At 39.1% G+C, this 12,707-nt stretch overlaps 1 protein-coding gene across 1 annotated transcript in view; it reads left to right on the top strand.

Annotated features, from left to right (window-relative positions):
* Window positions 1–751: 751 nt before the first annotated feature.
* The window catches only part of TMEM30A (transmembrane protein 30A), a 31,824-nt gene continuing 19,868 nt past the window's right edge, over window positions 752–12,707 (top strand). The window contains exon 1 of the mRNA XM_008013469.3: window positions 752–1,315. Coding sequence (XP_008011660.2) covers window positions 767–1,315 — 549 coding nt within the window. The 5' untranslated portion in view covers window positions 752–766. The remainder of the gene's footprint in view (window positions 1,316–12,707) is intronic.

Here is a 12,707-nt window from a genome sequence, read left to right as displayed (position 1 = left end):
CCTCCATCCGGTCAACAGAGTTACCTTTATTCACTTTTTAGTTCCGCTCTATATTATACTTCTACAGTCGCTACACTACTCTAATATCCTGACCTGTCACCTTTTACATCACGAGTATTTCCTTGGGTCATTAAATATCTGGCACTTTTAAAGTGTTTACGGGGTATCTTATTTTGTAGTAATGCTATATGTCCTGGTTTATACAACAGTAAGAGAAAAAGCTACAGCCTATTACAAAACACTTCCTATATCGATGCGCAAAAGAGAAAGGTGGACATAGAAAAGGGGAAAAGTAACGTGAGAATCAGCAATAGAGAAAAAATAAGTGAGAATCGCTTAATTAGAGGCAAGATAATAGGGCTAAGTCATATTATTGATTCTTGACTTTAGGACAAAAGGGGTACATGTTACGCACCTCTGTTCCAAGTTTATACTTGCACCTTGAATAGCTATTTATTTAATTAAAGTCGCGGTTTTACAATCTAAGCAAATACTGCTAATTCTCCCCCGACTCAATCCCCCTTGAGGCCGCCTTTTAAATGCTCCGACTCCCTTCAGAGAAAGCCTCGAGGTAAAAAGAAAAACCTGTCTGGCAATCCAGACCTGCAGTCGCCACCATAACCAGAGTAGCAGGCGTGTGTGTGCCAACTAAAGCCACGGACAACAGAGCGAAGATACAGCGCAGGCGCGGAATCCCCGTAGCTCTAAGGCCGCGCATGCGCCAACGTAGCTTCGCGATCGGGTGGCTGAGTCCGTCACAGGACAGATGATCAGGGTGCGTCCGCCTTTTCCTTCCCCCTTCTATCCTCCTCCCGTTTCCCCTCCCCTTGTCCCTCCTTCTTCTCCCTCCTCCCTCTCTCCCTCCCTCTGGCGTCTCCAGCCGAATTACGCTTCCTGTCCGCGGCCTTTGGCGGAAGAGTGTCCCGCCTCTTCCGCTCTACAGCGGAGGCGGCCGTGGCGGTGGCCCTGGTGGCGGCGGCGGCGGCGGCAGCGGCGCTCGAGCGGTTCCTGTCAGGGGCAGCCGGCGGGTCCCCTGGGTGGTCCACCTGCAAGTCGTGGAGCGGTGCTCCGGGGATCGATGGCGATGAACTATAACGCGAAGGATGAAGTGGACGGTGGGCCCCCTTGTGCTCCGGGGGGCACCGCGAAGACTCGGAGACCGGATAACACGGCCTTCAAACAGCAACGGCTGCCAGCTTGGCAGCCCATCCTTACGGCTGGCACGGTGCTACCTATTTTCTTCATCATCGGCCTCATCTTCATTCCCATTGGCATTGGCATCTTTGTCACCTCCAACAACATCCGCGAGGTCGAGGTGAGGGGAGGGAGCTGTGCTGGGAGTTGGCGTTGCTCGGGAGGACGGTCCTACGCGCCTGCCCCACTCCTTTCCCAGCGCCCTGGAGCCAGTTGACAGGCGGACCCCGCGCCGCCCCCCACCCCCTTCCCTCGGTTTTTTCTTTCTCTTTCTGCGGATTTCCTGAATTTGCAGCTTTGTCCTAGCTTTGTCTTGCGATTGACGAAAGAGCAAATCGACGGAATGAGCTGAGACGGAATGAATGTTCAATGCAGAAGATGGGTCAGGTGGAGAACGCTTCTTCAGTAGGCGGTTTGTGTGGTTCCGGGGGGATTAGCGGGGGTTGTTCACGGAGGTAAAAAGAGAAGTGGGGGCGGGGGGCGATTGTAGCTAGGTAGATGCAACCCTGTGTGAATTGACAGGGTCAAAAGTGGCATTACCTTTGTGGGCGTTATCCTAAGACACAGAGATGAACACCTTGGCCATTGTTGGGAAAAGAACCAGAGTCGTAGAGGTATTGACGACTCTAATGTAAAGAAGCTGTCGCATGTTTTCAGGTCACCTATGAGGACTTACGACAAATGTGCATAGTACTTTTCATTTTGAGCCAATTCGATATTTTCAGTTGTAGGGCAAGATACACAGGAAAGATAACCTGAAACTTCAATTCTGGTTTTGCTTTTAGGCTACGTTTATTAATGGGCCCTACATTTGCTGGGGTTTTTTTGTTTGTTTTGTTTTTGGTTTTGGTTTTTTTTTACAAAAAGAGCCAGTGACCACATTCAGGGAGTAAGTTGTCCACTGTCTACCAAACATTTTACTGATACTAACTTTGCTGAATATGTAAGACATGACAGGAAAACTTGGGGAAACATTTCTTTGTCAGAAGCACAGTATCTTTATCTGTAGGGGTGAAGATGGTTGATAGTACACTATTAATATATACTGTATAGGTGTCCAGTATTAAGCATCTCTCATCTTTTCTTGCGTATCTGAGAATGTTGTTGTTTTCTAAATCTATTTGAAAGAGCAGGAACTAGTAAGAAGTTCTCTTGATTCCTTCTGTTCTATTTATACACACACACACACATTTTAATGAATATACTTACGTATGTGATTTAATAGGACTTTGAGAGTAATTTTATTTTTAACTACTGAAATAGGGATGGGGTTCCAGTTTAATTTGCAGTGTTATCTCTAAAAGCAAGATTGATGTGTTTTGTAATTCTACAGTGCTTACTTCAGTGTTGATGACAGTAATAAGAATAGTATCTATAGCATAACTAGTTTTAAAATTTTTTACTAAAAATTCATTCTCAATAACTAAAGAGTTACAGTATTTTTTTTCAGCATATATTTTAGTTTGTTTTATCACCTTAATCTCCCTAATAATCCTGCAAATGTAGTACTTCTTGTTCTAACCATACTAGGATCACACATTATATTAGTATATGGGCAAAGTGGTGTCATGCAAGGAACATGGGCATTGGCTGGGGTCAGGCAGAGCTGGTTTTAAATTCCAGCTCAGCTACTAACCAGCTCAGTTTCTTGGAAAATTTTCTTAATCTCTCTGAGCTTCAGTTTCCTGCAAAATAGGTAGAATAATTCATATCTTCTAAGGTGTGAGAATTAGAAGCAATGCAAATAAGATGTCTGGTAGTAGGGATCTGTCTCCTGATCCTTAATCAGGAGATGAGAAATAGAGAGGTTGAGATTTGACAGTAAACTAGTTAAGAGTATTGTAAAAAATGAGACAGAAACTCAGGTGTCTTGATTCCCAGCTTTAAGCTTTCATCCTACACTAAGATCCTTACTGCAATGTTAGTAAAGTAGAAGAAAATAATTTAACATCTGAAATTTGAATGATTTTATTTAAGCTTCTTAAGATAATAAGATGAAAATAGCAATAATTTGGAATTGTATATAAGTTAGGATTTTCAGAGCTCAACTTCCATTAATATTTACCATAGTATAAAAATAAATGTTTAACTTTTCTTAAAATCTTTGGGTTTTGGAGTAAAATAAGGTTCTTCACACTAAGTAGTAGACAAAATAGAAATTTTTCAAATAGCTCTCATGTGTAATTCTGATTTCAAGTTGCCTGAAGAATCTGCTGCAGCTTAGCCTGGTTAAAAGGGCACTGAAGAGTCCGGGAATTAGGGTTGAAATCCCACCTCTGTCACTCTTTACTTTGTGATCTTAGGTATAATTTTGAGTCCAGTTTCTTTACTTGAAGAACCAAAAGATTCAGATTAAACTGCCTCTAAGAGGCTGTTCAACTCTAAAATTCTATGATTTCCAATTCAAATGTGATTTTTAAAAAACTGGATGTGTTTAAATTATATTGCCTTTGGAGCAAGAGGAAATGAAAACTAAGAATAATTGGGAATTTTTTACTGATACTGACATACAGTTGTGCAGACAGAATCCACATATGTATTTTTAAAGTTTGGATGCTGGATATATAGAGAAATGCTTCTGAATTGTATCTGGAGTTATTAGAAAAACCTACGGAGATTCCCCAAACACATACTTGTTTCCTGCTTGTTCTCTACTCTGTTAGCCACTAGTTGTAATTGGGTAATGAGAAGTTCTTACCAACATTCATACTTTCATACTGTAAGTTACTCACACTTTATTTTTTATTTGAGAAAATCTTCATTGCTATATTAGTTCAAATTACTAGGGCAAAGGAGACTTTTCAAATCCAAATGCTTTTTTAATGTAAAGTGCCAAAATCAAAAATTCAAACTTTTTCAAGTATAAAATCACTGGATTTTTCTCATTCCTGCAGAAATGTTACACTAAAAATTACTGCTTTTGAAAAGTGTCTTGGATACCCCTGAAAAAAAGATATTTTCACATTTTAATGCTTACATTTGGTAGCAGATTTCCTCTACTTGTTAGATTTATGTATCTTATTTAGTTGGTTTTTAGATTTTCAATAATCTAACTAAAATGAGGCTAATAGAAAATCATAATTCATCATCCGTGAGAAAATATTTTAAATATTTAATATCTTCATTTATTATTAGGAGCAAGGAATGAGGATTTCCTTTAATTTGGCAGTTGTGAGTCAGGCACATCTTTCAAAGGCATTGATTTTCTAGTCTAGGGCCCTTGTTGGTGAGACTGAGATGCAGAGGTTACCTGAAAAATAGTGAGGTTATTCTTAACTTTTGTAAAAGTATTTATCAGTGTGAAGTTACATAGTTTTAAATTTATGGTTAAAGTCAGATTAGGTTGTTATTCAGATTAAATTTAAAAACTAAACATTTACTTCAAGTTAGTGTTGCCAAAAGCATTCAAGGTACATTTTCATGAAACTGTAGTGAGTTAACTCCGCATTCCCCACGTTTAATAAACTCAACTTTCTTCTTCACCTTATTTTATTTATTGCCCTCGATTATTTAATCCTGATTATTTGCTGTTGTCCTAGTTTCTGATAAAAATTTTATGTATGTTTTTACTCCTAAATTGAATTATTAGATTATAAGATTTTTAAGGAGATTAAATTTCTCAGCTGTATTTAGTAATGTTTGTTATACTTAGCCTTTAGCTAAGAGTCGGGGAAGAATAAGTTTCTTTGTATAAATGATTGTTAAAGATTAGGCACTTTTATGTTAAAAAGTTTGAAGTTTTAATATTGAAGTTGATTTTAGTTATTTAGAACCAACTTTTGGAAATTAAGGTTTGTGGTGTTAGTGTTTTAACTTGTTTCTCAAGTAATGTTAGTACTAAGAGGAAGGAATACGAAAGTAAATATGGCCAGCTGGAATATTTTACATGGCCCAGGAGCATTTTACAAATGAACATTTGTAATCGATTTGATGATAGGAGAGCACTAACTTTGAATCTCAATTATGAGAAATGTTTCCTCCAAAATTTCCATTCTTCGCATTAGTATTAGTAGACATATGTTACCAAAAAATTGTACATATTATTGATGCATTTTGAATTTTATCAATAAAAATTGTTGCAAATTTGTTTTCTCTCTTGTTGCATAAGAACCTACATACCTAGTATCCTGGTCCATGCTTCTGGGTCCGCAAAGCCTGATGTATTTACTTTCTGGCCTCTTACAGAAAAAAATTGCCTGCCCCTGACTTGGAGTTTTAATGAATCATACCACCAAAGTTAGCATTTGCTACACAAATAGCTGTGTTTAATTTACATGTTCTAGTCCTCAAAAATTGTTCAAGGTAGGTGTAATGATCCCTGGCAATTGCTTAGGTTCTATCTTTGTACAGATTTAGTAGATATAAAATTTACCATTAATCTTGGCTTAGGAACATCATTCTTCATTTCTTTGTCACAGATAAAAATCAGGCAGCCTAAAGAAAGTTGCTTTTGAAAGTTTTATTTTAGTTACCTTTTGTGTTCATTAAGGTCTCTCAAAAAGACTTCAGATAAAATTTTTAGTGTGGAATAATCAGTTCAAGGGGGAGTACTTAAAATACGATTTTTAACTTAATTTGACTAATACTTAAAATGATGTACCTTATTACTCAGCATTTTGTTGAATGACCTTTTTAGGTCTTATATTGATTTCTTTTTCGACAAATTTACATTCAAAATGGAAGTTTTCCAGTCCTTTTCCTAGATAATGTGAAAAATGCACATCCTTCAAATTCTTCCTTTCCTACTGCATTAAATTCTGAGTCTGTTTCTTAGGAATAGGATGTATTTTTAGAATTACCAAGAAGAAATGCCAGTTTGATTTGGGTGAACAATTACAGTGATAGCAAAACAAAGCTGAGAAATGTGATATCTCCTATCTGCTCATCTACATCTGTTCTATTTTGCCTCTGGTTCTTTGTCTTGGATTTTAGCTAATGGGCAAGTCTCCAGATTATCATTGTATTTTGCACTGTGCCGTGTATGCTCTTGACATTAGTAAGCATTAATTTTTCAAAATGAGGGAACTGTAGCTCCTCTTCCACTTGGTAGTCTCTTTTGTTTCTAAAGATAGGAACTATGTGCTTTAGTGTGAACTTTATTTTTTGAATAAAGTTGTTATAACTCATGGTAACAATTTTTTTCAAAAAATAAAGGATTGTTAGGCCCAGAAGATTTTGTTAGGGTTTGGACATTATGTCTGGCTACCCTTGAATTTTAGCTGATTAAGGGTGTTGTGGTTTTATTTGATGGTGAAAACTCATAAGCTGAGTGAAATTTACAAAGGATTTTAATCAACACTGGACATTTTCTTCATACATTTTCTTCAAAGTGCATGTCTGGGAATAGTAGGAGATAGGGAGAGTTTGGGAACAGGACTTCCCTCCCCTACCGCCATCTTTTTGGAGGAGAGGGCCTTCTTAAGGAGCTTGGCATCTTTTGGGGAAGATGAGACACAATGACAAGAAAACTATGCGTTGCTAGGTGAATGGCACAGTCAGAATATCCTTTGGTAGTTCAGAGGAGGATGCAATCACATCTATTTCTAATGACCATGGAGAGCTGTGTGGGAAGTGGGCTTTGAGCTGGTACTTGATAAATAGCACTTCTTTAGGGGAGGTTCAGATGCATTCCAAGAAAGGTGATTAATATGAACAATGATCTAGTGGCAGGAAATCAAAAAGTGTATAGATAAAATAGGAGTAAGGGCAAATTAGCTGGTGCTAGATTGTGGATAGTCTTGAGTATTTGATAACGAATATATTAAACCGGGGAAGTGACATGATTGCTACACTATCAGTTAGGAGTGTGTTCAGCAATGAGTAATTTACGATTTTCATTCTCATGTAAAATGCCTTAGGAACATAGTATGAGGCAGCCGTGTAGGTTCTGTTTTACTGAGTCTTCACTTGATGGAATCATTTACTACCCAGCCATTCTTAGGAATTGGCTCTCATGTTCACAGTTTGGCACGGAGGCTAGGGTTCTAATTGCCTTTTCACGGAAGCAGTATGGAAGAAGGGGTGAACAAAGGGATAAAGGCCTTTTAAAGAAGGTTCTTGAAAACTGCCATGTACCACCTCCGCTTAGTAATAAGGCCACACAAGCTACAAGGGAGGCTGGAAAATGTTTTCATTCGGATAACAAGGTTCTCAGTAAGTGAGAGTTTTGTAGTGTGGAAGAAGGATAGCATAGAAATTGGGGTGAGGGGTTGCTGTTAGCAGTCTCTGCAACACAGGGTTAGAGGAAGATTTATCTGGTGGTGAAATGGTATGTCATCAGGATGAGAGCTCAAGCTCATATAGATATGAGTAGTTTAGACGCTGGAATTCATGTTTGCATTTTTATATTGATTATAATAATATTGAATCAAACTTGATTTCATAGTAAAAGTCATTAATGTGTTTTTTTATGTGAAAAGTGAGTTAGGCATGTGGCTTTGCTGATACTTAAAAAAAAAGTTATAGGAATATTGAATATCATCATCTTCCTTTTGTTTTCTTCAACCTCTTTTTTCCATCTCTGTTCAGCATACAAATGTGTTTTGGTTTCTCCTTGAAAAACAAAAATATCCTATCTTATTTTTATTTTATTATTTTTTTATTTTATTTTTCTTTTTTAGAGACAAGGTCTTGCTGTGTTGCCCAGGCTTCATTGCAGTGGTACAGTCATAGCGCACTGCAACCTCGAACTCCTAGGCTCAAGCAGCCCTTCCACCTCAGCCTCTTGAGTAACTAGGACTAATTTTTAAATTTTTGGTAGAGATGGGGGTATCGCTTGGTTGCCCAGGCTGGTCTTGACCTCCTGGCCTCAAGCAGTCCTCTTGCCATGTCCTCCCAGAGTTTTGGGATTACAGGCATTGTTAGCCATTGCACCTGGCTTTCTTTTAAACAAATAGAGATGGGGTCTTGCTTTCGCCCAGGCTGGAGTGCAGTGGCATATTCATAGCTCACTGTAGCCTCAGACTCCTGTACTCAAGTGATCTTCTTGCCTCGGCCTCCTGGGTAGCTGGGATTACAGGCTCAAGCCACTGTGTCTGGCTTATCTTTATTGTATTTCATAATAAACTATTATTAATGACTAACTTTTTTTGCAAGTTTACTCTGCTAAGAGTTTTACATACATCATGTTGGTTGATATAGTGACACTTAGCAAGGGTAACATTATTCTCTCCGTTTTGTTTTTTTTTTTTTTGGATGAGGACATTGAATCTGAGAATAAGTCTTCTGTTTAGTCACACAGGTGGGATTCATACTTTAGCCATCTGACCTCTTGTTTAGTTTCCTGTAGTTTCCTGTATTCTCTTTCCACACAATCTGTTTAAAAAGAAGGGTCCGTGCTTATTGATAATGTCCATTCCCATCTCCCTTCAACTCCTTAATTTGCTGCATTTGAAGTATGTTAAATGGTAAAAAGTCCTATGAAGAAAAATGAAGGAAGGGTTGATGGTTTATAATTTTAAATAGGGAAGCCAGGGAAGGCTTCAGTAAAATGACATTTGAATAAAGAACCAAAAGAGGGAAGAGAGTGAACCATATTGATATGTGAGGGAAGAATGTTCCAAGCAGAAGAAATAGTAAGAGCATAGGTCCTGAGGAATGTGCTTAGTTAGTTGTTTGAGGAATGACAAAGAGGCCAGTATGGCCGAAGTAGAGGGTGGAGAATAGTAGAAGATGAGGGTGTTGGGAGGTATTGGGGGGAATATCACATGAACCACTATAAGAACTTTTTCTTCTCAGTTTAGTGGGAAGCCATTGAAAAGTTTTGCACAGATAGGTGATATTATTTCACTTATGGTTAAAAAGAGTCACTCTGGCCTTGATGTGGAGAATATTGCCTGGCGAATAAGAGTAAAGTAGGGTATTTCTGATAGGAAAAAACCAAAGCATATTTCCTAGTCTCACACACCACTCAACACATCTGATACCGTGTGTGTGGAGATTTTTCCCTACACGCCATCCAGTTCTGACACCACATTCTCCACCACACACTGTCATGTGCGTCCTTGTGAAGAGACCACCAAACAGGCTTTGTGTGAGCCGTGAAGCTTTTTAATCACCTGGGTGCAGGCGGGCTGAGTCCGAAAAGAGAGTCAGTGAAGGGAGATAAGGGTGGGGCCATTTTATAGGATTTGGGTAGGTAAAGGAAAATTCCAGTCAAAGGGGTTGTTCTCTGGCGGGCAGGAGTGGGAGTCACCAGGTGCTCAGTGGGGGAGCATTTTGAGCCAGGATGAGCCAGGAAGAGGAATTTCACAAGGTAATGTCATCGCTTAAGGCAAGGACCAGCCATTTTCACTTCTTTTGTGGTGGAATGTCATCAGTTAAGGCGGGGCAGGGCATTTTCACTTTTTTGTGATTCTTCAGTTACTTCAGACCATCTGGGCGTATACGTGCAAGTCACAGGGGATGCGATGGCTTGGCTTGGGCTCAGAGGCCACACACACCAACTGGATGTCCTATAATCTCATTAAATTCTGGCACTATCTACTAGGAGATAGTATCAGATCCCACAGGGTAAGGGCTCAGTCCCACAAGACTCCCCTTCACTTCAGATGCCAGTTGCAAGTCCCAGGCTGCAACCTGTACTTCTGGACAAATTGCTATAAACTAGTGTTCCCATGACCCCCTTCTTGAGTTTGCTTTATTTGCTAGAGCGGCTCATAGAACTCAGGTAAACACTTTACTTACATTTATCCATTTATTATAAAGGATATTACACAGGATACAGAGTAAAAACCAGGTGGAAGAGATATAAAGGGAGATGTTTGGAGAAGGGGGTCGGAGCTTCCGTGTGCTCACTTGTGTGCCACACTTCAGGCACCTCCATGTGTTCAGCTATCTGGAAGCTCTCTGAACCCTGTCTTCTTGAGTTTTCATGAAGGCTTTATTATGTATGCATGATTGATTCAATCATTAACCATTGGTGATCAACTCAGTCTTCAGTCACTCTGCTCCCAGGGACTCAACCTTCAGTCCATTTCTCCTTCCCACAGGTTCTATTCATGCCTTGGTCTTTCTAGTGACCAGCTTCCATCCTGAAGCTATTTATGGGGCCCCAACCACCAACTGTCTCATTAGCACATGAAAGACACTGTTATCACTCAGAGACTGTAAGAGTTTTTTTTAGGAGCTCTGTACCAGGAAACTGGGAGCAAAGATTAAATATGTATTTCTTACTGTAAATTACAATATCACACAGGAAAACCAGTTAAGAGGCTATTGGAAGTTATTCAAGCAGGAGATGATGGTGGTCACAGTAGAACGGTTGCAATGAAAAGCAGTTAGATTTAGAATATATTTATAAAAGTAGAGCTAGTAAAATTTGCTTATGCAATTGATATATGGGGTGTAAGAGAAAGTAAAGAATCAAAGATAACCAAGATATTTTGGTTTGTAACTGGAGGGATGGAGTTGTCACTAGACTGCAGGAAAATGAGGTTTTAAGTATACAAGTAAGAGGATGTGGTGGGGGAAGTAGAATAAACAGTTCAATATTTGACTTGTTAGGATGAGATGCCGTTAGACATCCAAGTTGGGAATAATGAGTAGGCAAACAAATATATGAATTTAGAGTTCAAGGGGAAGGTTGAGACTAGAGTTACACATTTTGAGGGCTAATCAGCATAGATGATGTAGAAAGGCCTAAGATAGGATGAAATTGTAAGAGTGATTTATAGGTCAAAGCAAAATGAGAAGATCCCTGAGTCACTCCAGTGTTTAGAGGTTGGGGAGATAAGGAGGAACTAGCAAAGGAGACTGAAAAGGAGCAGCCAGTGAGGTAGGACAAAAACCTGGAAACTGGTATCCTGGAGTCAAAGGAAGAGCATGTGAGCAACATGTCAAATGTTGTTGCTCGTGGCTCACAGAAGAGCAGGACTGAGAACTGACTTTTGATTTAGTGACGTGAAAAGCAGTGGTGAACCTTACAGTGAGTGGCATCGCCATCCACAGGGTTGTTCATGCCAGAAAGCCTGGAAATCAACCTAAGTGTATTTGCCCTCATCCCATCTCTAGGCACTGAGTTCTGTAGATTCTACCTTCTCTTTCTTTTGTGAAATCTGTCTTTTCTGTTCCTACTGCCACTTTATTAGTTTAAGTTCTCAACATTTCTCACCTGGATTATTGCAGTGGCATTCTGTCTGGCATTTTCTTTAATCTCTCTGCACATTGCTGCCACAGTGATTCTTTTTAAGAGACTAGTCTTAATGTTTCCTTTTTTTAATTTAAAATTTCTCCTATAGCTGTTTCTGTCTAGCATTCAGGATACTATTCAAACCCCTTACATAAGTAGAGTGTCATTTTCTTCATGATAGACTACTTTCTTTTTTTCTAGCCTCATCTCCTACCACTCCCCTACTTTATGCTCTAGTCATGGCAAACTACTGTAGTTTCTGGAATGTGGCATGCTAATAGTTTATCTGAAATGACCTTCCTTTTCTTATTCTATCACATTTTCAAATGTAGTTCCTATTAACATGGAAAGTCTTCCTTGATTCTCCTTTCTCCACCTGGTATATATGCTTCTCTCAGTTTCCAGAAGTACTAGCTTACAGCCTGCCTTAAAATTGTTATCCTGTAATTATTCATAAATGTGACTTTCTGTCCCATTTGTAAATTCTTTTGTAGCATGAACAATGTATTTTTCCATTTTGTATTCTCATCCTGTAGACGGTGCCTAGCACCTAATAGGGACTCAGCTTTGAATGAGTGATGGAAACTCAGTACCATCAAGACATCTTAACACAGTTTGTTGCGAGTTTTTTGGTCATCTGAATGGTATTACGGGTCTGAAGGAGTTCTCAAAATTACCCAAGGAAAATATTATATACTATAAATCAGACTTCTATAACTATGATATCCATCCATATCTAAAGGCAAAACAAATTTGCCTATTGAGTAATCCAGGGAGTGCTGAAAATTTAACAAACGGGTTAATTGGCAAATGCTGCAGCAGAGAGAGACAAATATCGAAACTATATCATGTTCCAAGCACCCAGTCAGGGATGTAGTCTTTCTTTGTACTGTCTCCCTGTAGAAAACATCTGCTCAGCAGCTCTCATGGAGAAATTTGCTGACTACTAGACTAGGTTGTATTTCCATACCACCTGTACTTTTTTTTTTTTTTAAATCAAAATATCTATTCTATTTTAATGTTGTTTTCTGTGTTAGATACTGAACTCCAGGAGGTCAGGTGCTAGGCTGAATCATTGCTGGGACCATAAAAGTACTCATAAATGTTAGATGAATGAATGATTACATCATGATGGGCAGTCAGAAAGAAATTAAGGTCCCACTTCCTATCTGTTTATATGCAAATATTTGATTATGTTATTCTCCTCAAAACTGTTCAGTTCCTTATTTCCTGCCAGACATTTTAACACGCAGGGTTACTTAGCTTTCTGAGGCTTTATTGCCAGCAGCAGTAGCCAGCTCTGGCTAGCTTAGACAGGAAAACAAGTACTAAAGGAGGATTGGGTAACTCTCACAAAATGGATGGGACATACAGAGAATCAGGT

This window comes from Chlorocebus sabaeus, chromosome 17 (genome assembly GCF_047675955.1).
Source record: "Chlorocebus sabaeus isolate Y175 chromosome 17, mChlSab1.0.hap1, whole genome shotgun sequence".
Classification (NCBI taxonomy): domain Eukaryota; kingdom Metazoa; phylum Chordata; class Mammalia; order Primates; family Cercopithecidae; genus Chlorocebus; species Chlorocebus sabaeus.
Note: the sequence above shows the minus strand (reverse complement) of the source record. Positions and strands in the feature narration are given on the sequence as shown.